General features: G+C 43.2%; 1 protein-coding gene across 1 annotated transcript in view; it reads right to left on the reverse strand.

Annotated features, from left to right (window-relative positions):
* The window catches only part of MAPK1 (mitogen-activated protein kinase 1), a gene marked incomplete in the record, with an annotated part of 532,868 nt that overhangs the window by 48,467 nt on the left and 458,110 nt on the right, over nucleotides 1-26,291 (reverse strand). The window contains 1 exon segment of the mRNA XM_053701940.1: nucleotides 18,310-18,419. Coding sequence (XP_053557915.1) covers nucleotides 18,310-18,419 — 110 coding nt within the window.

Raw genomic sequence — 26,291 nt, forward strand, 5'->3', positions numbered from 1 at the left:
CAAGGAAGCTTGGCGTTCTGGCGAGACGCCATGAGATCCAGTTCTGGTTTGCCCCAACGATGAATCAGTTGAGCAAAGACCTCCGGATGAAGTTCCCACTCCCCCGGATGAAAAGTCTGGCGACTTAGAAAGTCCGCCTCCCAGTTCTCCACGCCTGGGATGTAGATCGCTGACAGGTGGCAAGAGTGAGACTCTGCCCAGCGAATTATCTTTGAGACTTCTAACATCGCTAGGGAACTCCTGGTTCCCCCTTGATGGTTGATGTAAGCCACAGTCGTGATGTTGTCCGACTGAAATCTGATGAACCTCAGTGTTGCTAACTGAGGCCAAGCTAGAAGAGCATTGAATATTGCTCTTTACTCCAGAATATTTATTGGGAGGAGTTTCTCCTCCTGAGCCAACGATCCCTGAGCCAACGATCCCTGAGCCTTCAGGGAGTTCCAGACTGCGCCCCAGCCTAGTAGGCTGGCATCTGTTGTTACAATCGTCCAATCTGGCCTGCGAAAAGTCATTCCTTTGGACAGATGAACCCGCGACAACCACCAGAGAAGAGAATCTCTGGCCTCCTGGTCCAGATTCAGTAGAGGGGACAGATATGAATAATCCCCATTCCACTGATTTAGCATGCATAATTGCAGCAGTCTGAGATGCAGGCGCGCAAATGGCACTATGTCCATTGCTGCGACCATTAAGCCGATTACTTCCATGCACTGAGCTACCCTTGTGAGTGGTAACAGAGAACTCTTTTCCACGTTCACTTTCCACCCATGCGACCTCAGAAATGCAAGAACTATCTCTGTATGAGACTTTGCATTTTGAAAACTCAACGCTTGTATCAGAATGTCGTCTAGGTACGGAGCCACCGCTATGCCTCGCGGTCTTAGTACCGCCAGAAGTGAGCCCAGAACCTTTGTAAAAATTCTCGGGGCCGTAGCTAACCCGAAGGGAAGCGCTACAAACTGGTAATGCCTGTCTAGAAAGGCAAACCTTAGGTACCGATAATGCTCTTTGTGAATCGGTATGTGAAGTCCACTGTGGTCATATACTGACCCTCTTGGATCATGGGTAGGATGGTTCGAATAGTTTCCATTTTGAACGATGGAACCCTTAGGAACTTGTTTAAGATCTTTAGGTCCAAGATTGGTCTGAAGGTTCCCTCTTTTTTGGGAACCACAAACAGATTTGAGTAAAACCCTTGCCCTTGTTCCGTTCGCGGAACTGGGTGGATCACTCCCATTACTAAGAGGTCTTGTACACATTGTAGAAATGCCTCTTTCTTTATTAGGTTTGTTGATAACCTTGACAGATGAAATCTCCCTTGTGGAGGAGAAACTTTGAAATCCAGAAGGTATCCCTGAGATGATCTCCAACGTCCAGGGATCCTGGACATATCTTGCCCAAGCCTGGGCGAAGAGCGAGAGTCTGCCCCCCACTAGATCCGTTTCCGGATAGGGGGCCCTTCCTTCATGCTGTCTTAGGGGCAGAAGTAGGCTTTCTGGCCTGCTTGCCCTTGTTCCAGGACTGGTTGCTTTTCCAACCCTGTCTGTAACGAGCAGCAGTTCCTTCCTGTTTTGGAGCAGAGGAAGTTGATGCTGCTCCTGCCTTGAAATTACGAAAGGCACAAAAATTAGACTGTTTGGTCTTTGATTTGGCCCTATCCTGAGGAAGGGAGTGACCCTTACCTCCAGTAATGTCAGCAATAATTTCTTTCAAGCCGGGCCCGAATAAGGTTTGCCCTTTGAAAGGAATATTAAGCAATTTAGATTTAGAAGTCACATCTGCTGACCAGGATTTAAGCCATAGCGCTCTGCGCGCCTGGATGGCAAATCCGGAGATCTTAGCCGTTAGTTTGGTTAAGTGCACAACGGCGTCCGAAACAAATGCATTAGCTAGCTTAAGTGCTTTAAGCTTGTTCATGATCTCATCCAATGGTGCTGTGCAAATAGCCTCTTCTAGAGACTCAAACCAGAAAGCCGCCGCAGCAGTGACGGGCGCAATGCATGCAAGGGGCTGTAATATGAAACCTTGTTGAACAAACATTTTCTTAAGGTAACCTAATTTTTTATAAATTGGATCTGAGAAAGCACAACTATGCTCCACCGGGATAGTGGTGCGCTTAGCTAAAGTAGAAACTGCTCCCTCCACCTTAGGGACCGTCTGCCATAAGTCCCGTGTGGTAGCGTCTATTGGGAACATTTTTCTAAATATCGGAGGAGGGGAAAAGGGCACACCGGGTCTGTCCCACTCCTTGCTAATAATCTCTGTAAGCCTTTTAGGTATAGGAAAAACGTCAGTACACACCGGCACCGCATAGTATCTATCCAGCCTACATAACTTCTCTGGGATTGCAACCGTGTCACAATCATTCAGAGCCGCTAACACCTCCCCTAGCAATACACGGAGGTTCTCAAGCTTAAATTTAAAATTGGAAATTTCTGAATCCGGTCTCCCAGGATCAGATCAGTCACCCACAGAATGAAGCTCTCCGTCCTCATGTTATGCAAATTGTGACGCAGTATCGGACATGGCTCTCGTGTCCTTAACCCAGAGCTATCGCGCTTGCCTCTTAACTCGGGCAAATTAGATAATACTTCTTTCATAACATTAGCCATATCTTGCAAAGTGATTTGTAAGGGCCTTGATGTACTTGGCGCCACAACATCACGCACCTCCTGAGCGGGAGGCGCAGGTACTGACACGTGAGGAGAGTTAGGCGGCATAACTTCCCCCTCGATGTCTGGTGATAATTTCTTTACCGGTAAAGACTGACCTTTATTTAAAGTAATATCAATACAATTGGTACACATATTTCTATTGGGCTCCACATTGGCTTTTAAACATAATGAACAAACAGATTCATCTGTATCAGACATGTTTAAACAGACTAGCAATGAGGCTAGCAAGCTTGGAAATTACTTTCAGAAACTTTTCAAGCAATGTATAAACGCTGCTGCGCTTTTAAAAACACAAAAAGACAATTACAGTTGAAATAACAATGAACTAATTCAGTTATAGCAACCAAATCTTTACATTAAATGTATGAAATTAGCAGAGGATTGCACCCACTAGCAAAAGGATGATTAACCCCTTAATACCCAAAAACGGATAATCAATTTAACAGTTAACGTTTTTATCACAGTCAAACACACTGTCACAGGTCTGCTGTGACGGATTACCTCCCTCAAATATAAATTTTGAAGACCCCTGAGCTCTCTGGAGACGTCCTGGATCAAGGAGGAAGAAACAGGAAGACAATGATTGAATTTTAACTGCGCAACAAGGCGCTAACAAAAAGCCCCTCCCACTCATATTACAACAGTGGGAGACCAGCTATAACGGTTTCTATGCAGAAATATACGTTAGCCATGTGGAAAAAATCATGCCCCAAGAGATTTATCACCAAAGTACCTCACAAAACGATTAACATGCCAGTAAACGTTTTAAAAAACAACATTTCAGATATTGTGTAAAGTTATCACTAAGCCTGCTACCAGTCGCTTCTACTGCAGTTAAGGCTCATACATTATTTCAGTATTAACAGTATTTTCAGTCAAATTCTATTCCCTAGAAAATAACTACTGTGCATACATTTACCAGCCTGATACCAGTCGCTACTACTGCATTTTAGGCTGTACTTACATCATATGGGTATCGGCAGTGTTTTCTTAGTCAATTCCATTCCTAGAAAATATTTTACTGCACATACCTCATTTGCAGGGGACCCCGCATGCTATTCCCTTTTCTGAAGTTACCCCACTCCTCAGATTGTGCGAGAACAGCCAGTGGATCTTAGTTACGTCTGCTAAGATCATAGAAAAACGCAGGCAGATTCTTCTTCTAAATACTGCCTGAGAGAAAAAACAGCACACTCCGGTGCCATTTAAAATAAACTTTTGATTGAAGAATAATTAAGTAAAAAACTCCTAACTCCTCTCACGACCTCCTCCTTTGTTGAGAGTTGCAAGAGAATGACTGGATATGACATGTGAGGGGAGGAGCTATATAGCAGCTCTGCTTGGGTGATCCTCTTGCAACTTCCTGTTGGGAAGGAGAATATATCCCATAAGTAATGGATGACCCGTGGACTGAACACACTTAACAAGAGAAATAATTTTTTCTTAAAAATGCATTTCCCAGATATGAAACTGACAGTCTGCAAAAAGTAAATATACTGAACCTGAATCATGGCAAATATAAGTACAATACATATATTTAGAACTTTATATAAATACATAAAGTGCCAAACCATAGCCGAGAGTGTCTTAAGTAATGAAAAACATAATTTATGCTTACCTGATAAATTTATTTCTCTTGTAGTGTATTCAGTCCACGGGTCATCCATTACTTATGGGATATATTCCCTTCCCAACAGGAAGTTGCAAGAGGATCACCCAAAGCAGAGCTGCTATATAGCTCCTCCCCTCACATGTCATATCCAGTCATTCGACTGAAACAAGACAAGAAAGGAGAAACCATAGGGTGCAGTGGTGACTGGAGTTTTAATTAAAATTTAGATCTGCCTTAAAAAAGACAGGGCGGGCCGTGGACTGAATACACTACAAGAGAAATAAATTTATCAGGTAAGCATAAATTATGTTTTCTCTTGTTAAGTGTATTCAGTCCACGGGTCATCCATTACTTATGGGATACCAATACCAAAGCTAAAGTACACGGATGATGGGAGGGACAAGGCAGGAACTTAAACGGAAGGAACCACTGCCTGTAGAACCTTTCTCCCAAAAACAGCCTCCGAAGAAGAAAAAAAAGTGTCAAATTTGTAAAATTTTGAAAAGGTGTGAAGCGAAGAACAAGTCGCAGCCTTGCAAATCTGTTCAACAGAGGCCTCATTCTTAAAGGCCCAGGTGGAAGCCACAGCTCTAGTGGAATGAGCTGTAATTCTTTCAGGGGGCTGCTGTCCAGCAGTCTCATAGGCTAAACGTATTATGCTACGAAGCCAAAAGGAGAGAGAGGTTGGCAAAGCTTTTTGACCTCTCCTCTGTCCAGAGTAAACGACAAAAAGGGAAGAAGTTTGACGAAAATCTTTAGTTGCCTGTAAATAGAACTTCAGGGCACGGACTACGTCCAGATTATGCAAAAGTCGTTCCTTCTTTGAAGAAGGATTACGACATAATGATGGAACAACAATCTCCTGATTGATATTCCTGTTAGAAACTACCTTAGGTAAAAACCCAGGTTTAGTACGCAGAACTACCTTGTCTGAATAGAAAATCAGATAAGGAGAATCACAATGTAAGGCAGATAACTCAGAGACTCTTCGAGCCGAGGAAATAGCCATCAAAAAAAGAACTTTCCAAGATAAAAGCTTAATATCAATGGAATGAAGGGGTTCAAACGGAACACCTTGAAGAACTTTAAGAACCAAGTTTAAGCTCCATGGCGGAGCAACAGTCTTAAACACAGGCTTAATCCTAGCCAAAGCCTGACAAAAAGCCTGGACGTCTGGAACTTCTGCCAGACGTGTGTGAAAAAGAATAGGCAGAGCAGAAATCTGTCCCTTTAACGAACTAGCAGATAAGCCCTTTTCTAAACCCTCTTGTAGAAAAGACAATATCCTAGGAATCCTAACCTTACTCCATGAGTAACTCTTGGATTCGCACCAATATAAATATTTACGCCATATAAATTTTCCTGGTAACAGGCTTCCGTGCCTGTATTAAGGTATCAATCAATGACTCCGAGAAGCCACGCTTTGATAGGATCAAGCGTTCAATCTCCATGCAGTCAGCCTCAGAGAAATTAGATTTGGATGGTTGAAAGGACCTTGTATTAGAAGGTCCTGCCTCAGAGGCTGAGACCATGGTGGACAGGACGACATGTCCACTAGGTCTGCATACCAGGTCCTGCGTGGCCACGCAGGCGCTATCAGAATCACTGATGCTCTCTCCTGTTTGATCTTGGCAATCAGTCGAGGCAGCAGCGGAAACGGTGGAAACACATAAGCCATGTTGAAAACCCAAGGGGCTGCTAGAGCATCTATCAGCGCCGCTCCCGGGTCCCTGGACCTGGATCCGTAACGAGGAAGCTTGGCGTTCTGGCGAGACGCCATGAGATCCAGTTCTGGTTTGCCCCAACGATGAACCAGCTAAACGAACACCTCCGGATGAAGTTCCCACTCCCCCGGATGAAAAGTCTGGCGACTTAGAAAGTCCGCCTCCCAGTTCTCCACACCTGGGATGTAAATCGCCGACAGGTGGCAAGAGTGAGACTCTGCCCAGCGAATTATCCTTGAGACTTCTAACATCGCTAGGGAACTCCTGGTTCCCCCTTGATGATTGATGTAAGCCACAGTCGTGATGTTCCGACTGAAATCCGATGAACCTCAGTGTTGCCAACTGAGGCCAAGCTAGAAGAGCATTGAATATTGCTCTTAACTCCAGAATATTTATTGGGAGGAGTTTCTCCTCCTGAGTCCACGATCCCTGAGCCTTCAGGGAGTTCCAGACTGCGCCCCAACCTAGAAGGCTGGCATCTGTTGTTACAATCGTCCAATCTGGCCTGCGAAATGTCATACCCTTGGACAGATGGACCCGAGAAAGCCACCAGAGAAGAGAATCTCTGGTCTCTTGATCCAGATTTAGTAGAGGGGACAAATCTGAGTAATCCCCATTCCACTGACTTAGCATGCATAATTGCAGCGGTCTGAGATGTAGGCACGCAAATGGCACTATGTCCATTGCCGCTACCATTAAGCAGATTACTTCCATGCACTGAGCTACTGACGGGTGTGGAATGGAATGAAGGACACGGCAAGCATTTAGAAGTTTTGATAACCTGGACTCAGTCAGGAAAATTTTCATCTCTACAGAATCTATAAGAGTCCCTAGGAAGGAGACTCTTGTGAGTGGTAATAGAACACTCTTTTCCACGTTCACCTTCCACCCATGCGACCTCAGAAATGCCAGAACTATCTCTGTATGAGACTTGGCAATTTGAAAACTTGACACGCTTGTATCAGAATGTCGTCTAGATACGGAGCCACCGCTATGCCTCGCGGTCTTAGAACCGCCAGAAGTGAGCCCAGAACCTTTGTAAAAATTCTCGGGGCCGTAGCTAATCCGAAGGGAAGAGCTACAAACTGGTAATGCCTGTCTAGAAAGGCAAATCTTAGGTACCAATAATGATCTTTGTGAATCGGTATGTGAAGGTAGGCATCCCTTAAGTCCACTGTGGTCATGTACTGACCCTCTTGAATCATGGGTAGGATGGTTCGAATAGTTTCCATTTTGAATGATGGAACTCTTAGGAATTTGTTTAAGATCTTTAAGTCCAAGATTGGTCTGAAGGTTCCCTCTTTCTTGGGAACTACAAACAGATTTTGTACACAGCGTAGAAATGCCTCTTTCTTTATTTGGTTTGCTGATAACCTTGAAAGATGAAATCTCCCTTGTGGAGGAGAAGCTTTGAAGTCCAGAAGATATCCCTGAGATATGATCTCCAACGCCCAGGGATCCTGGACATCTCTTGCCCACGCCTGGGCGAAGAGAGAAAGTCTGCCCCCTACTAGATCCGTTTCCGGATAGGGGGCCATCCCTTCATGCTGTCTTAAGGGCAGTAGTAGGTTTTCTGACCTGCTTGCCCTTGTTCCAGGACTGGTTAGTTTTCCAGGCCTGTCTGTAACGAGCAACAGTTCCTTCCTGTTTTGGAGCGGAGGAAGTTGATGCTGCTCCTGCCTTGAAGTTTCGAAAGGCACGAAAATTAGACTGTTTGGCCTTTGATTTGGCCCTGTCCTAAGAGTATGACCCTTCCCTCCAGTAATGTCGGCGATAATTTCTTTCAAGCCGGGCCCAAATAAGGTTTGCCCCTTGAAAGGAATACTAAGCAATTTATATTTAGAAGTCACGTCAGCTGAGCAGGATTTAAGCCATAGCGCTCTGCGCGCCTGGATGGCGAATCCGGAGTTCTTAGCCGTTAGTTTAGTTAAATGTACAATGGCATCAGAAACAAATGCATTAGCTAGCTTAAGTGCTTTAAGCTTGTCCATAATTTCATCCAATGGAGCTGTGTGAATGGCCTCTTCTAGAGACTCAAACCAGAATGCCGCAGCAGCAGTGACAGGCGCAATGCATGCAAGGGGCTGTAAGATAAAACCTTGTGGAACAAACATTTTCTTAAGGTAACCTAATTTTTTATCCATTGGATCCGAAAAAGCACAACTATCCTCCACCGGGATAGTGGTAAGCTTAGCTAAAGTAGAAACTGCTCCCTCCACCTTAGGGACCGTCTGCCATAAGTCCCGTGTAGTGGCGTCTATTGGAAACATTTTCCTAAATATAGGAGGTGGTGAAAAGGGCACACCGGGTCTATCCCACTCCTTGCTAATAATTTCTGTAAGCCTTTTAGGTATAGGAAAAACGTCAGTACACCCCGGCATCGCATAGTATCTATCCAGCCTACATAATTTCTCTGGAATTGCAACTGTGTTACAGTCATTCAGAGCCGCTAAAACCTCCCCTAGCAATACACGGAGGTTCTCAAGCTTAAATTTAAAATTAGAGATCTCTGAATCCGGTTTCCCTGGATCAGATCCGTCACCCACAGAATTAAGCTCTCCGTCCTCATGTTCTGCAAACTGTGACGCAGTATCGGACATGGCTCTCACAGCACCAGCGCGCTCTGTCCTTATCCCAGAGCAATCGCGCTTGCCACTTAATTCTGGCAATTTAGATAATACTTCTGTCAGGGTATTATTCATAATAGTAGCCATGTCTTGTAAAGTGATTGGTATGGGCGTCTCTGATATACTTGGCACCACAATATCACGCCCCTCCTGAGCGGGAGGCGAAGGTACTGACACATGAGGAGAGTTAGTCGGCATAACTTCCCCTTCGTTGTCTGGTGATAATTTCTTTACAGGTAAAGACTGACTTTTATTTAAAGTGACATCAATGCATTTAGTACACATATTTCTATGGGGCTCCACACTGACCTTCAAACATAGTGAACAAACAGATTCATCTGTGTCAGACATGTTTAAACAGACTAGCAATGAGACTAGCAAGCTTGGAAAATACTTTCAAATAAATTTACAAGCAATATAGAAAACGCTACTGCGCCTTTAAGAAGCACAAAAAAACTGTCACAGTTGAAATAACAATGAACCAAATCAGTTATAGCAACCAAATTTTCACAGTAAATGTCTTAAGTTAGCAGAGCATTGCACCCACTTGCAAATGGATGATTAACCCCTTAATACCCAAAACGGATAATCAATAGAGAAAAAAACGTTTTTTAACACAGTCAAACACACTGTCACAGGTCTGCTGTGACTGATTACCTCCCTTAAAAATGACTTTTGAAGTCCCTTGAGCTCTCTAGAGACGTCCTGGGTCATGCAGGAAGACAGACTGAATTTTTACTGCGCAAAAAAGCGCTAAAATATGCCCCTCCCACTCATTACAACAGTGGGAGCCTCAGTTAACTGTTTCTATGCAGAAATATAAGTCAGCCATGTGGAAAAATTCATGCCCCAATAAGTTTTATCACCAATGTACCTCACAAAAACGATTAAACATGCCAGCAAACGTTTTAAACATCCTTTTTAAAAAGTATGTATCTCTATTGATGACTGATACCAGTCCTACTGCATTTTAAGGCTTATTACATTACTTCAGTATTAGTAGCATTTTCTTAGTCAAATTCCATTCCTTAGAAAATTACTTTACTGCATATACAATAATCAGCCTGATACCAGTCGCTTTCACTGCATTTAAGGCTGTACTTACATTACATCGGTATCAGCAGTATTTTCTTAGTCAATTCCATTCCTTAGAAAAAACAGAATTTATGTTTACCTGATAAATTTCTTTCTCCAACGGTGTGTCCGGTCCACGGCGTCATCCTTACTTGTGGGATATTCTCTTCCCCAACAGGAAATGGCAAAGAGCCCAGCAAAGCTGGTCACATGATCCCTCCTAGGCTCCGCCTACCCCAGTCATTCGACCGACGTTAAGGAGGAATATTTGCATAGGAGAAACCATATGGTACCGTGGTGACTGTAGTTAAAGAAAATAAATTATCAGACCTGATTAAAAAAACCAGGGCGGGCCGTGGACCGGACACACCGTTGGAGAAAGAAATTTATCAGGTAAACATAAATTCTGTTTTCTCCAACATAGGTGTGTCCGGTCCACGGCGTCATCCTTACTTGTTGGAACCAATACCAAAGCTTTAGGACACGGATGAAGGGAGGGAGCAAATCAGGTCACCTAAATGGAAGGCACCACGGCTTGCAAAACCTTTCTCCCAAAAATAGCCTCAGAAGAAGCAAAAGTATCAAACTTGTAAAATTTGGTAAAAGTGTGCAGTGAAGACCAAGTCGCTGCCCTACATATCTGATCAACAGAAGCCTCGTTCTTGAAGGCCCATGTGGAAGCCACAGCCCTAGTGGAATGAGCTGTGATTCTTTCGGGAGGCTGCCGTCCGGCAGTCTCGTAAGCCAATCTGATGATGCTTTTAATCCAAAAAGAGAGAGAGGTAGAAGTTGCTTTTTGACCTCTCCTTTTACCAGAATAAACAACAAACAAGGAAGATGTTTGTCTAAAATCCTTTGTAGCATCTAAATAGAATTTTAGAGCGCGAACAACATCCAAATTGTGCAACAAACGTTCCTTCTTTGAAACTGGTTTTGGACACAGAGAAGGTACGATAATCTCCTGGTTAATGTTTTTGTTAGAAACAACTTTTGGAAGAAAACCAGGTTTAGTACGTAAAACCACCTTATCTGCATGGAACACCAGATAAGGAGGAGAACACTGCAGAGCAGATAATTCTGAGACTCTTCTAGCAGAAGAAATCGCAACTAAAAACAAAACTTTCCAAGATAATAACTTAATATCAACGGAATGTAAGGGTTCAAACGGAACCCCCTGAAGAACTGAAAGAACTAAATTGAGACTCCAAGGAGGAGTCAAAGGTTTGTAAACAGGCTTGATTCTAACCAGAGCCTGAACAAAGGCTTGAACATCTGGCACAGCTGCCAGCTTCTTGTGAAGTAATACCGACAAGGCAGAAATCTGTCCCTTCAGGGAACTTGCAGATAATCCTCTTTCCAATCCTTCTTGAAGGAAGGATAGAATCCTAGGAATCTTAACCTTGTCCCAAGGGAATCCTTTAGATTCACACCAACAGATATATTTTTTCCAAATTTTGTGGTAAATCTTTCTAGTTACAGGCTTTCTGGCCTGAACAAGAGTATCGATAACAGAATCTGAGAATCCTCGCTTCGATAAAATCAAGCGTTCAATCTCCAAGCAGTCAGCTGGAGTGAAACCAGATTCGGATGTTCGAACGGACCCTGAACAAGAAGGTCTCGTCTCAAAGGTAGCTTCCAAGGTGGAGCCGATGACATATTCACCAGATCTGCATACCAAGTCCTGCGTGGCCACGCAGGAGCTATCAAGATCACCGACGCCCTCTCCTGATTGATCCTGGCTACCAGCCTGGGGATGAGAGGAAATGGCGGGAACACATAAGCTAGTTTGAAGGTCCAAGGTGCTACTAGTGCATCCACTAGAGCCGCCTTGGGATCCCTGGATCTGGCCCCGTAGCAAGGAACTTTGAAGTTCTGACGAGAGGCCATCAGATCCATGTCTGGAATGCCCCACAGGTGAGTGACTTGGGCAAAGATTTCCGGATGGAGTTCCCACTCCCCCGGATGCAATGTCTGACGACTCAGAAAATCCGCTTCCCAATTTTCCACTCCTGGGATGTGGATAGCGGACAGGTGGCAGGAGTGAGACTCCGCCCATAGAATGATTTTGGTCACTTCTTCCATCGCTAGGGAACTCCTTGTTCCCCCCTGATGGTTGATGTACGCAACAGTTGTCATGTTGTCTGATTGAAACCGTATGAACTTGGTCCTCGCTAGCCGAGGCCAGGCCTTGAGAGCATTGAATATCGCTCTCAGTTCCAGAATATTTATCGGTAGAAGAGATTCTTCCCGAGACCAAAGACCCTGAGCTTTCAGGGATCCCCAGACCGCGCCCCAGCCCATCAGACTGGCGTCGGTCGTGACAATGACCCACTCTGGTCTGCGGAACGTCATCCCTTGAGACAGATTGTCCAGGGACAGCCACCAACGGAGTGAGTCTCTGGTCCTCTGATTTACTTGTATCTTCGGAGACAAGTCTGTATAGTCCCCATTCCACTGACTGAGCATGCACAGTTGTAATGGTCTTAGATGAATGCGCGCAAAAGGAACTATGTCCATTGCCGCCACCATCAACCCGATCACTTCCATGCACTGAGCTATGGAAGGAAGAGGAACAGAATGAAGTATCCGACAAGAGTCTAGAAGTTTTGTTTTTCTTGCCTCTGTTAGAAAGATCCTCATTTCTAAGGAGTCTATAATTGTTCCCAAGAAGGGAACCCTTGTTGACGGGGATAGAGAACTCTTTTCCACGTTCACTTTCCAGCCGTGAGATCTGAGAAAGGCCAGGACAATGTCCGTGTGAGCCTTTGCTTGAGGAAGGGACGACGCTTGAATCAGAATGTCGTCCAGGTAAGGTACTACTGCAATGCCCCTTGGTCTTAGCACCGCTAGAAGGGACCCTAGTACCTTTGTGAAAATCCTTGGAGCAGTGGCTAATCCGAAAGGAAGCGCCACGAACTGGTAATGTTTGTCCAGGAATGCGAACCTTAGGAACCGATGATGTTCCTTGTGGATAGGAATATGTAGATACGCATCCTTTAAATCCACCGTGGTCATGAATTGACCCTCCTGGATGGAAGGAAGAATAGTTCGAATGGTTTCCATCTTGAAAGATGGAACCTTGAGAAACTTGTTTAAGATCTTGAGATCTAAGATTGGTCTGAACGTTCCCTCTTTTTTGGGAACTATGAACAGATTGGAGTAGAACCCCATCCCTTGTTCTCTTAGTGGAACGGGATGAATCACTCCCATTTTTAACAGGTCTTCTACACAATGTAAGAACGCCTGTCTTTTTATGTGGTCTGAAGACAACTGAGACCTGTGGAACCTCCCCCTTGGGGGAAGTCCCTTGAATTCCAGAAGATAACCCTGGGAGACTATTTCTAGCGCCCAAGGATCCAGAACATCTCTTGCCCAAGTCTGAGCGAAGAAAGAGAGTCTGCCCCCCACCAGATCCGGTCCCGGATCGGGGGCCAATATTTCATGCTGTCTTGGTAGCAGTGGCAGGTTTCTTGGCCTGCTTTCCCTTGTTCCAGCCTTGCATTGGTCTCCAAGCTGGCTTGGCTTGAGAAGTATTACCCTCTTGCTTAGAGGACGTAGCACTTTGGGCTGGTCCGTTTTTACGAAAGGGACGAAAATTAGGTCTATTTTTCGCCTTGAAAGGCCGATCCTGAGGAAGGGCGTGGCCCTTACCCCCAGTGATATCCGAGATAATCTCTTTCAAGTCAGGGCCAAACAGCGTTTTCCCCTTGAAAGGAATGTTTAGTAGCTTGTTCTTGGAAGACGCATCAGCCGACCAAGATTTCAACCAAAGCGCTCTGCGCGCCACAATAGCAAACCCAGAATTCTTAGCCGCTAACCTAGCCAATTGCAAAGTGGCATCTAGGGTGAAAGAATTAGCCAATTTGAGAGCATTGATTCTGTCCATAATCTCCTCATAAGGAGGAGAATCACTATCGAGCGCCTTTATCAGCTCATCAAACCAGAAGCATGCGGCTGTAGTGACAGGGACAATGCATGAAATTGGTTGTAGAAGGTAACCCTGCTGAACAAACATCTTTTTAAGCAAACCTTCTAATTTTTTATCCATAGGATCTTTGAAAGCGCAACTATCCTCTATGGGTATAGTGGTGCGTTTGTTTAAAGTAGAAACCGCTCCCTCGACCTTGGGGACTGTCTGCCATAAGTCCTTTCTGGGGTCGACCATAGGAAACAATTTTTTAAATATGGGGGGAGGGACGAAAGGAATACCGGGCCTTTCCCATTCTTTATTAACAATGTCCGCCACCCGCTTGGGTATAGGAAAAGCTTCTGGGAGCTCCGGCACCTCTAGGAACTTGTCCATTTTACATAGTTTCTCTGGGATGACCAACTTTTCACAATCATCCAGAGTGGATAATACCTCCTTAAGCAGAATGCGGAGATGTTCCAACTTAAATTTAAATGCAATTACATCAGGTTCAACCTGTTGAGAAATGTTCCCTGAATCAGTAATTTCTCCCTCAGACAAAACCTCCCTGGCCCCCTCAGATTGAGTTAGGGGCCCTTCAGAGATATTAATATCAGCGTCGTCATGCTCTTCAGTAACTAAAACAGAGCAGCCACGCTTACGCTGACAAGGGTTCATTTTGGCTAAAATGTTTTTGACAGAATTATCCATTACAGCCGTTAATTGTTGCATAGTAAGGAGTATTGGCGCGCTAGATGTACTAGGGGCCTCCTGAGTGGGCAAGACTCGTGTAGACGAAGGAGGGAATGATGCAGTACCATGCTTACTCCCCTCACTTGAGGAATCATCTTGGGCATCATTGTCATTATCACATAAATCACATTTATTTAAATGAACAGGAATTCTGGCTTCCCCACATTCAGAACACAGTCTATCTGGTAGTTCAGACATGTTAAACAGGCATAAACTTGATAATAAAGTACAAAAAACGTTTTAAAATAAAACCGTTACTGTCACTTTAAATTTTAAACTGAACACACTTTATTACTGCAATTGCGAAAAAACATGAAGGAATTGTACAAAATTCACCAAATTTTCACCACAGTGTCTTAAAGCCTTAAAAGTATTGCACACCAAATTTGGAAGCTTTAACCCTTAAAATAACGGAACCGGAGCCGTTTTAACACTTTAACCCCTTTACAGTCCCTGGTATCTGCTTTGCTGAGACCCAACCAAACCCAAAGGGGAATACGATACCAAATGACGCCTTCAGAAAGTCTTTTCTAAGTATCAGAGCTCCTCTCACATGCGACTGCATGCCATGCCTCTCAAAAACAAGTGCGCCACACCGGCGCGAAAATGAGGCTCTGCTTATGCTTTGGGAAAGCCCCAGAGAAATAAGGTGTCTAATACAGTGCCTGCCGATATTTATAATATCAATATACCCAGATAAAATGATTCCTCAAAGCTAAATATGTTTTAAAACTGAATCGATTTAGCCCAGAAAAGTCTACAATCTTAATAAGCCCTTGTGAAGCCCTTATTTACCATCGTAATAAACATGGCTTACCGGATCCCATAGGGAAAAATGACAGCTTCCAGCATTACATCGTCTTGTTAGAATGTGTCATACCTCAAGCAGCAAGAGACTGCACACTGTTCCCCCAACTGAAGTTAATTGCTCTCAACAGTCCTGTGTGGAACAGCCATGGATTTTAGTTACGGTGCTAAAATCATTTTCCTCATACAAACAGAAATCTTCATCTCTTTTCTGTTTCTGAGTAAATAGTACATACCAGCACTATTTTAAAATAACAAACTCTTGATTGAATAATAAAAACTACAGTTAAACACTAAAAAACTCTAAGCCATCTCCGTGGAGATGTTGCCTGTACAACGGCAAAGAGAATGACTGGGGTAGGCGGAGCCTAGGAGGGATCATGTGACCAGCTTTGCTGGGCTCTTTGCCATTTCCTGTTGGGGAAGAGAATATCCCACAAGTAAGGATGACGCCGTGGACCGGACACACCTATGTTGGAGAAATATTTTACTGCTCATACCTTATTTGCAGGACACCCCGCACGCTATTCCCTTTCTGAAGATACCCCACTCCTCAGAATGTGCGAGAACAGCCAGTGGATCTTAGTTACTTCTGCTAAGATCATAGAAAACGCAGGCAGATTCTTCTTCCAAATACTGCCTGAGAAAAAAAAAAAAAAAAAAAAACAGCACACTCCGGTGCCATTTAAAAATAACAAACTTTTGATTGAAGAAATAATTAAGTATAAAACACCACACTCCTCTCACGACCTCCATCTATGTTGAGGGTTGCAAGAGAATGACTGGATATGACATGTGAGGAGAGGAGCTATATAGCAGCTCTGCTTTGGGTGATCCTCTTGCAACTTCCTGTTGGGAAGGGAATATATCCCATAAGTAATGGATGACCCGTGGACTGAATACACTTAACAAGAGAAACATACTTGCCAGAAGACACCCATCCACATATAGCAGATAGCCAAACCAGTACTGAAACGGTTATCAGAAGAGTAATGGAATATGAGAGTATATCGTCGATCTGAAAAGGGAGGTAGGAGATGAATCTCTACGACCGATAACAGAGAACCTATGAAATAGGTCCCCGTTAGGAAAACCATTGCATTCAATAGGTGATACTCCCTTCACATCCCTCTGACATTAAATGTACTCAGAGGAATCTGGCTTCAACAAAGCTGAGAAGTGCATATCAACGTAGAAATCTTAGCACAAACTTACTTCACCACCTCCATAGGAGGCAAAGTTTGTAAAACTGAATTGTGGGTGTGGTGAGGGGTGTATTTATAGGCATTTTGAGGTTAGGGAAACTTTGCCCCTCCTGGTAGGATTGTATATCCCATACGTCACTAGCTCATGGACTCTTGCCAATTACATGAAAGAAAAATATTAAGTTTTGCCTTTGTCTAAAATCTGTACCACAATATTGATGAGACTAGTAATAACAGTAGTCATGGATTGATTTTTGGGATTTTTAATCAGGTTAGTCTGGATTTTTCCTTAGGATTTCCCATATAATAATCTAAAGGTGGTGGCAGAAGAGAAAGTTTAGTGTGGGTGGCATTAAAGGGAAGTTTGACCATTTTTCTAGGTCTAGTACAGATGAGGGTGTTTGTTAACTTTTGCACCAACTGAACTCACTCACAGGCTTGCCTGAAGTGGCTAGACTGACTAACTGGTTAAGGTGGAAATGATTGGTAAACCCTTTCTGTGACAAACTGGTGACTATTGCGAGGGTGGTTAACCACTGAATGTCACGTAAACACCTCTCACTTTAAGGGAGTTTACCATATTGATGAGACTAGTAATAACAGTAGTCATGGATTGATTTTTGGGATTTTTAATCAGGTTAGTCTGGATTTTTCCTTAGGATTTCCCATATAATAATCTAAAGGTGGTGGCAGAAGAGAAAGTTTAGTGTGGGTGGCATTAAAGGGAAGTTTGACCATTTTTCTAGGTCTAGTACAGATGAGGGTGTTTGTTAACTTTTGCACCAACTGAACTCACTCACAGGCTTGCCTGAAGTGGCTAGACTGACTAACTGGTTAAGGTGGAAATGATTGGTAAACCCTTTCTGTGACAAACTGGTGACTATTGCAGGGTTGGTTAACCACTGAATGTCACGTAAACACCTCTCACTTTAAGGGGTTGTTAATGCAGGGGGTGGATTCATAACCAGATTGCAGACAGACATTTCCAAATAATCCAGTACTGCTATTTGGTAAGCAAACCCCACATATTTCGTTCATGATTCAGACAGAGCATTCAATTGTAAACACCTTTCCAATTTACTTTTAGCAAATTTGCACCCTTAACTGAAGGATCAGCAATGCACTACTGGGAGCTAGCTGAAAACAATGGGTGAGTGAATGATAAAGGGCATTTATGTGCAGCCACTAATCAGCTGCTTTTGAGTATACCCAGGAATGCTTTAAATGAAGGATACCAAGGATAAGTAAATTAGATAACAGTAGAAAAAAGGAACGTTGCTTAAAACTACATGCTCTATCTGAATCATGAAAGTTATTTTGACTTTACTGTGCCTTTAATTCTTATCCAAAGACATAGCTTGGGTTTACCCTACATATTAAAATTTAAATTTGGGCACACACAGGCAAAAAGAAACAGTCTGCGTGGATGGCTAAAAATAATAATTAAATGTAGCTTTTTAAAGGGCTAAAAAAAAAAATAATAAAAAAAATTTCTATTGCATGGGTAATGAAAAGTGAAAAATATCCCCCAAAAAACTATTATGAGTACAAAAACTAGTAGTTGAGTAATTTGAAGCTAGTACAAAAACAAAACTGTGTTGCCCATCATTGGTATTAAAAATGCATCTTACAGACTGGGATTTTATAGGGCTATGTTCCTCAAAATAAACATCCATTCTGGTTTTACTTTTAGCACAATCTACAAAGATGATTAATTTCCTAATTTTTAATCCGGTAAATTTGATAGTGGGCGAATTAAAATTTTAGAGCTATGGAACCACAGTTATTTAATTTGATATTTTATATTAAGACACCTAATGTTATACTAATAGCAGACATACTACAATAGTATGGTCTTTATCTATAATTGCTTGTAATGGATGTTAATTATGTGTTTCTGAAGATCTGACAACAGGTTTAGTTACCTCATCACTTGGATCATAATACTGTTCCAGATATGGATGGGCTAAAGCTGCCTCTACTTCAATTCGTTTGTGAGGATTGAAGGTCAACATTTTGTCCAACAAATCAAGAGCTGAAAAAAAAAGAAAATAAGTTTTAAATGAAAGCAGTGTTGTAACACTGTATACATACATCATAAATAAGCCTAAATCTGGCAAATGTAATATTTGACTGGAAAAAACAAATAAACATAATTTATATGTAAGAACTTACCTGATAAATTCATTTCTTCCATAGTGGCAAGAGTCCATGAGCTAGTGACATATGGGATATACATTCCTACCTGGAGGGGGCAAAGTTTCCCAAACCTCAAAATGCCTATAAATACACCTCCCACCTCACTCATAATTTAGTTTAACGTATAGCCAAGAAGTGAGGTGGGGGGGGGGGAAGAAGAGTAAAAAGCATACAAAAAAAGAACTGGAAAAAAACAATTTATGCTTACCTGATAAATTTATTTCTCTTGTAGTGTATTCAGTCCACTGATCATCCATTACTTATGGGATATATTCCCTTCCCAACAGGAAGTTGCAAGAGGATCACCCAAAGCAGAGCTGCTATATAGCTCCTCCCCTCCACGTCATATCCAGTCATTCGACCGAAACAAGACAAGAAAGGAGAAACCATATGGAGCAGTGGTGACTGGAGTTCTAATTAAAATTTAGATCTGCCTTAAAAAAGACAGAGCGGGCCGTGGACTGAATACACTACAAGAGAAATAAATTTATCAGGTAAGCATAAATTATGTTCTTTCTTGTTAAGTGTATTCAGTCCACGGATCATCCATTACTTATGGGATACCAATACCAAAGCTAAAGTACACGGATGATGGGAGGGACAAGGCAGGAACTTAAACGGAAGGAACCACTGCCTGTAGAACCTTTCTCCCAAAAACAGCCTCCGAAGAAGCAAAAGTGTCAAATTTGTAAAATTTTGAAAAAGTGTGAAGTGAAGACCAAGTTGCAGCCTTGCAAATCTGTTCAACAGAGGCCTCATTCTTAAAGGCCCAGGTGGAAGCCACAGCTCTAGTGGAATGAGCTGTAATTCTTTCAGGGGGCTGCCGTCCAGCAGTCTCATAGGCTAAACGTATTATGCTACGAAGCCAAAAGGAGAGAGAGGTTGCCGAAGCTTTTTGACCTCTCCTCTGTCCAGAGTACACGACAAAAAGGGAAGAAGTTTGACGAAAATCTTTAGTTGCCTGTAAATAGAACTTCAGGGCACGGACTACGTCCAGATTATGTAAAAGTCGTTCCTTCTTTGAAGAAGGATTAAGACATAAATGATGGAACAACAATCTCCTGATTGATATTCCTGTTAGAAACTACCTTAGGTAAAAACCCAGGTTTAGTACGCAGAACTACCTTGTCTGAATGGAAAATCAGGTAAGGAGAATCACAATGTAAGGCAGATAACTCAGAGACTCTTCGAGCCGAGGAAATAGCCATCAAAAACAGAACTTTCCAAGATAAAAGCTTAATATCAATGGAATGAAGGGGTTCAAACGGAACCCCTTGAAGAACTTTAAGAACCAAGTTTAAGCTCCACGGAGGAGCAACAGTCTTAAACACAGGCTTAATCCTAGCTAAAGCCTGACAAAAAGCCTGGACGTCTGGAACTTCTGCCAGACGTTTGTGTAAAAGAATAGACAGAGCAGAAATCTGTCCCTTTAACGAACTAGCAGATAAGCCCTTTTCTAAACCCTCTTGTAGAAAAGACAATATCCTAGGAATCCTAACCTTACTCCATGAGTAACTCTTGGATTCGCACCAATATAAATATTTCCGCCATATTTTATGGTAAATTTTTCTGGAAACAGGTTTCCGAGCCTGTATTAAGGTATCAATAACCGACTCCGAGAAGCCACGCTTTGATAGGATCAAGCGTTCAATCTCCATGCAGTCAGCCTCAGAGAAATTAGATTTGGATGATGGAAAGGAACCTGAATGAGAAGGTCCTGTCTCAGAGGCAGAGACCATGGTGGACAGGACGACATGTCCACTAGGTCTGCATACCAGGTCCTGCGTGGCCACGCAGGTGCTATCAGAATCACCGATGCTCTCTCTTGTCTGATCTTGGCAATCAGTCGAGGTAGCAGCGGAAATGGTGGAAACACATAAGCCATGTTGAAAACACAAGGGGCTGCTAGAGCATCTATCAGCGCCGCTCCCGGGTCCCTGGACCTGGATCCGTAACAAGGAAGCTTGGCATTCTGGCGAGACGCCATGAGATCCAGTTCTGGTTTGCCCCAACGATGAATCAGTTGAGCGAAGACCTCCGGATGAAGTTCCCACTCCCCCGGATGAAAAGTCTGGCGACTTAGAAAGTCCGCCTCCCAGTTCTCCACTCCTGGGATGTAGATCGCTGACAGGTGGCAAGAGTGAGACTCTGCCCAGCGAATTATCTTTGAGACTTCTAACATCGCTAGGGAACTCCTGGTTCCCCCTTGATGGTTGATGTAAGCCACAGTCGTGATGTTGTCCGACTGAAATCTGATGAACCTCAGTGTTGCTAACTGAGGCCAAGCTAGAAGAGCATTGAATATTGCTCTCAACTCCAGAATATTTATTGGGAGGAGTTTCTCCTCCAGAGTCCATAATCCCTGAGCCTTCAGGGAGTTCCAGACTGCGCCCCAACCTAGAAGGCTGGCATCTGTTGTTACAATCGGCCAATCTGGCTTGCGAAAGGTCATCCCCTTGGACAGATGGACCCGAGAAAGCCACCAAAGCAGAGAATCTCTGGTCTCTTGATCCAGATTTAGTAGAGGGGACAAATCTGAGTAATCCCCATTCCACTGACTTAGCATGCATAATTGCAGTGGTCTGAGATGCAGGCGCGCAAATGGTACTATGTCCATTGCCGCTACCATTAAGCCGATTACTTCCATGCACTGAGCTACTGACGGGCGTGGAATGGAATGAAGGACACGGCAAGCATTCAGAAGCTTTGATAACCTGGACTCCGTCAGGTAAATCTTCATCTCTATAGAATCTATAAGAGTCCCCAGGAAGGGAACTCTTGTGAGTGGTAATAGAGAACTCTTTTCCACGTTCACCTTCCACCCATGCGACCTCAGAAATGCCAGAACTATCTCTGTATGAGATTTGGCAATTTGAAAACTTGACGCTTGTATCAGAATGTCGTCTAGGTACGGAGCCACCGCTATGCCTCGCGGTCTTAGCACCGCCAGAAGTGAGCCCAGAACCTTTGTAAAAATTCTCGGGGCCGTAGCTAACCCGAAGGGAAGAGCTACAAACTGGTAATGTCTGTCTAGAAAGGCAAATCTTAGGTACCGATAATGATCTTTGTGAATCGGTATGTGAAGGTAGGCATCCTTTAAGTCCACTGTGGTCATGTATTGACCCTCTTGGATCATGGGTAGGATGGTTCGAATAGTTTCCATTTTGAATGATGGAACTCTTAGGAATTTGTTTAAGATCTTTAAGTCCAAGATTGGTCTGAAGGTTCCCTCTTTCTTGGGAACTACAAACAGATTTGAGTAAAAACCTTGCCCTTGTTCCGTCCGCGGAACTGGGTGGATCACCCCCATTACTAAGAGGTCTTGTACACAGCGTAGAAATGCCTCTTTCTTTATTTGGTTTGCTGATAACCTTGAGAGATGAAATCTCCCTTGTGGAGGAGAAGCTTTGAAGTCCTGAAGATATCCCTGAGATATGATCTCCAACGCCCAGGGATCCTGGACATCTCTTGCCCAAGCCTGGGCGAAGAGAGAAAGTCTGCCCCCCACTAGATCCGTTTCCGGATAGGGGGCCCTCTCTTCATGCTGTCTTAGGGGCAGAAGTAGGTTTTCTGGCCTGCTTGCCCTTGTTCCAGGACTGGTTAGCTTTCCAGCCCTGTCTGTAACGAGCAACAGTTCCTTCCTGTTTTGGAGCGGAGGAAGTTGATGCTGCTCCTGCCTTGAAGTTACGAAAGGCACGAAAATTAGACTGTTTGGCCTTTGTCTTGGCCTTGTCCTGAGGAAGAGTATGACCCTTACCTCCAGTAATGTCAGCAATAATTTCTTTCAAGCCGGGCCAGAATAAGGTCTGCCCTTTGAAAGGAATATTAAGCAATTTAGATTTAGAATTCACGTCAGCTGACCAGGATTTAAGCCATAGCGCTCTGCGCGCCTGGATGGCGAATCCGGAGTTCTTAGCCGTTAGTTTGGTTAAATCTACAACGGCATCAGAAACAAATGCGTTAGCTAGCTTAAGTGCTTTAAGCTTGTCCATAATCTCATCCAATGGAGCTGTGCGAATGGCCTCTTCCAGAGACTCAAACCAGAATGCCGCAGCAGCAGTGACAGGCGCAATGCATGCAAGGGGCTGTAAGATAAAACCTTGTTGAACAAACATTTTCTTAAGGTAACCTAATTTTTTATCCATTGGATCCGAAAAAGCACAACTATCCTCCACCGGGATAGTGGTATGTTTAGCTAAAGTAGAAACTGCTCCCTCCACCTTAGGGACTGTCTGCCATAAGTCTCGTGTGGTGGCGTCTATTGGAAACATTTTCCTAAATATCGGAGGAGGGGAAAAGGGCACACCGGGTCTATCCAACTCCTTGCTAATAATCTCTGTAAGCCTTTTAGGTATAGGAAAAACGTCAGTACACACCGGCACCGCATAGTATCTATCCAGCCTACATAATTTCTCTGGAATTGCAACCGTGTTACAATCATTAAGAGCCGCTAATACCTCCCCTAACAATACACGGAGGTTCTCAAGCTTAAATTTAAAATTAGAAATCTCTGAATCCGGTCTCCCTGGATCAGATCCGTCACCCACAGAATGAAGCTCTCCGTCCTCATGTTCTGCAAATTGTGACGCAGTATCGGTATGGCTCTCACATCATCAGCGCGCTCTGTCCTTAACCCAGAGCTATCGCGCTTGCCTCTTAATTCTGGCAATTTAGATAATACCTCTGTCATAACAGCAGCCATGTCTTGCAAAGTTATTTGTAAGGGCCTCTCTGATGTACTTGGCGCCACAATATCACGCGCCTCCTGAGCGGGAGGCGAAGGTACTGACACGTGAGGAGAGTTAGTCGGCATAACTTCCCCCTCGTTGTCTGGTGATAATTTCTTTACAGATAAAGATTGACTTTTATTTAAAGTGACATCAATACATTTAGTACACATATTTCTATGGGGCTCCACATTGGCCTTCAAACATAGTGAACAAACAGATTCATCTGTGTCAGACATGTTTAAACAGACTAGCAATGAGACTAGCAAGCTTGGAAAATCCTTTCAAATAAGTTTACAAGCAATATTAAAAAACGCTACTGCGCCTTTAAGAAGCACAAAAAACTCAGTTGAAATAATGAACCAAATCAGTTATAGCAACCAAATTTTCACAGTAAATGTATTAAGTTAGCAAAGTATTGCACCCACTAGCAAATGGATGATTAACCCCTTAATACCCAAAACGGATAATCAATTTAACAATTAACGTTTTTATCACAGTCAAACACACTGTCACAGGTCTGCTGTGACTGATTACCTCCCTCAAAATGAATTTTGAAGACCCCTGAGCTCTCTAGAGACGTCCTGGATCAAGGAGGAAGAAGCAGGAAGACTGTGACTGAATTTTTACTGCGCAAAAAAGCGCTAAAATAGGCCCCTCCCACTCATATTACAACAGTGGGAAACCTCAGTTAACTGTTTCTATGCAGAAATATACGTCAGCCATGTGGAAAAAAACATGCCCCAAAAGATTTATCACCAAAGTACCTCACAAAAACGAATAACATGCCAGTAAACGTTTTAAACATACATTTTAAAAGTTATGTAGTGTTATCAATAAGCCTGCTACCAGTCGCTTCTACTGCAATTAAGGCTCATATATCACTTCAGCATTAACAGCATTTTCTTAGTCAAATTCCATTCCTTAGAAAATTACTTTACTGCACATACATTCATCAGCCTGATACCAGTCACTACTACTGCATTTAAGGCTGTACTTACATTACATCGGTATCAGCAGTATTTTCTTAGTCAATTCCATTCCTTAGAAAAATATTTTACTGCACATACCTCATCTGCAGGGAACCCCGCATGCTATTCCCTTTCTGAAGTTACCCCACTCCTCAGAATGTGCGAGAACAGCCAGTGGATCTTAGTTACTTCTGCTAAGATCATAGAAAACGCAGGCAGATTCTTCTTCTAAATACTGCCTGAGAGAAAAAACAGCACACTCCAGTGCCATTTAAAATAACAAACTTTTGATTGAAGAAATAATTAAGTATAAAAACTCCACACTCCTCTCACACCTTCCTACTATGTTGAGTGTTGCAAGAGAATGACTGGATATGACGTGGAGGGGAGGAGCTATATAGCAGCTCTGCTTTGGGTGATCCTCTTGCAACTTCCTGTTGGGAAGGGAATATATCCCATAAGTAATGGATGATCCGTGGACTGAATACACTTAAGAGAAATGATGTGCTTTATACAAAAAAAACAGAATTTATGTTTACCTGATAAATTACTTTCTCCAACGGTGTGTCCGGTCCACGGCGTCATCCTTACTTGTGGGATATTCTCCTCCCCAACAGGAAATTGCAAAGAGCCCAGCAAAGCTGGTCACATGATCCCTCCTAGGCTCCGCCTTCCCCAGTCATTCGACCGACGTAAAGGAGGAATATTTGCATAGGAGAAACCATATGATACCGTGGTGACTGTAGTTAAAGAAAATAAATTAACAGACCTGATTAAAAAAACCAGGGCGGGCCGTGGACCGGACACACCGTTGGAGAAAGTAATTTATCAGGTAAACATAAATTCTGTTTTCTCCAACATAGGTGTGTCCGGTCCACGGCGTCATCCTTACTTGTGGGAACCAATACCAAAGCTTTAGGACACGGATGAAGGGAGGGAGCAAATCAGGTCACCTAGATGGAAGGCACCACGGCTTGCAAAACCTTTCTCCCAAAAATAGCCTCAGAAGAAGCAAAAGTATCAAACTTGTAAAATTTAGTAAAAGTGTGCAGTGAAGACCAAGTCGCTGCCTTACATATCTGATCAACAGAAGCCTCGTTCTTGAAGGCCCATGTGGAAGCCACAGCCCTAGTGGAATGAGCTGTGATTCTTTCAGGAGGCTGCCGTCCGGCAGTCTCGTAAGCCAATCTGATGATGCTTTTAAGCCAAAAAGAGAGAGAGGTAGAAGTTGCTTTTTGACCTCTCCTTTTACCAGAATAAACAACAAACAAGGAAGATGTTTGTCTAAAATCCTTTGTAGCATCTAAATAGAATTTTAGAGCACGCACTACATCCAAATTGTGCAACAAACGTTCCTTCTTTGAAACTGGATTCGGACACAAAGAAGGCACGACTATCTCCTGGTTAATGTTTTTGTTAGAAACAACTTTCGGAAGAAAACCAGGTTTAGTACGCAAAACCACCTTATCTGCATGGAACACCAGATAAGGAGGAGAACACTGCAGAGCAGATAATTCTGAAACTCTTCTAGCAGAAGAAATTGCAACCAAAAACAAAACTTTCCAAGATAATAACTTAATATCAACGGAATGTAAGGGTTCAAACGGAACCCCCTGAAGAACTGAAAGAACTAAATTGAGACTCCAAGGAGGAGTCAAAGGTTTGTAAACAGGCTTGATTCTAACCAGAGCCTGAACAAAGGCTTGAACATCTGGCACAGCTGCCAGCTTTTTGTGAAGTAACACAGACAAGGCAGAAATCTGTCCCTTCAAAGAACTTGCAGATAATCCTTTCTCCAAACCTTCTTGAAGAAAGGATAGAATCTTAGGAATTTTTATCTTGTCCCAAGGGAATCCTTTAGATTCACACCAACAGATATATTTTTTCCATATTTTGTGGTAGATTTTTCTAGTTACAGGCTTTCTGGCCTGAACAAGAGTATCAATGACAGAATCTGAGAACCCTCGCTTTGATAAGATCAAGCGTTCAATCTCCAAGCAGTTAGTTGGA

Source organism: Bombina bombina, chromosome 2, assembly GCF_027579735.1.
Source record: "Bombina bombina isolate aBomBom1 chromosome 2, aBomBom1.pri, whole genome shotgun sequence".
NCBI lineage: Eukaryota > Metazoa > Chordata > Amphibia > Anura > Bombinatoridae > Bombina > Bombina bombina.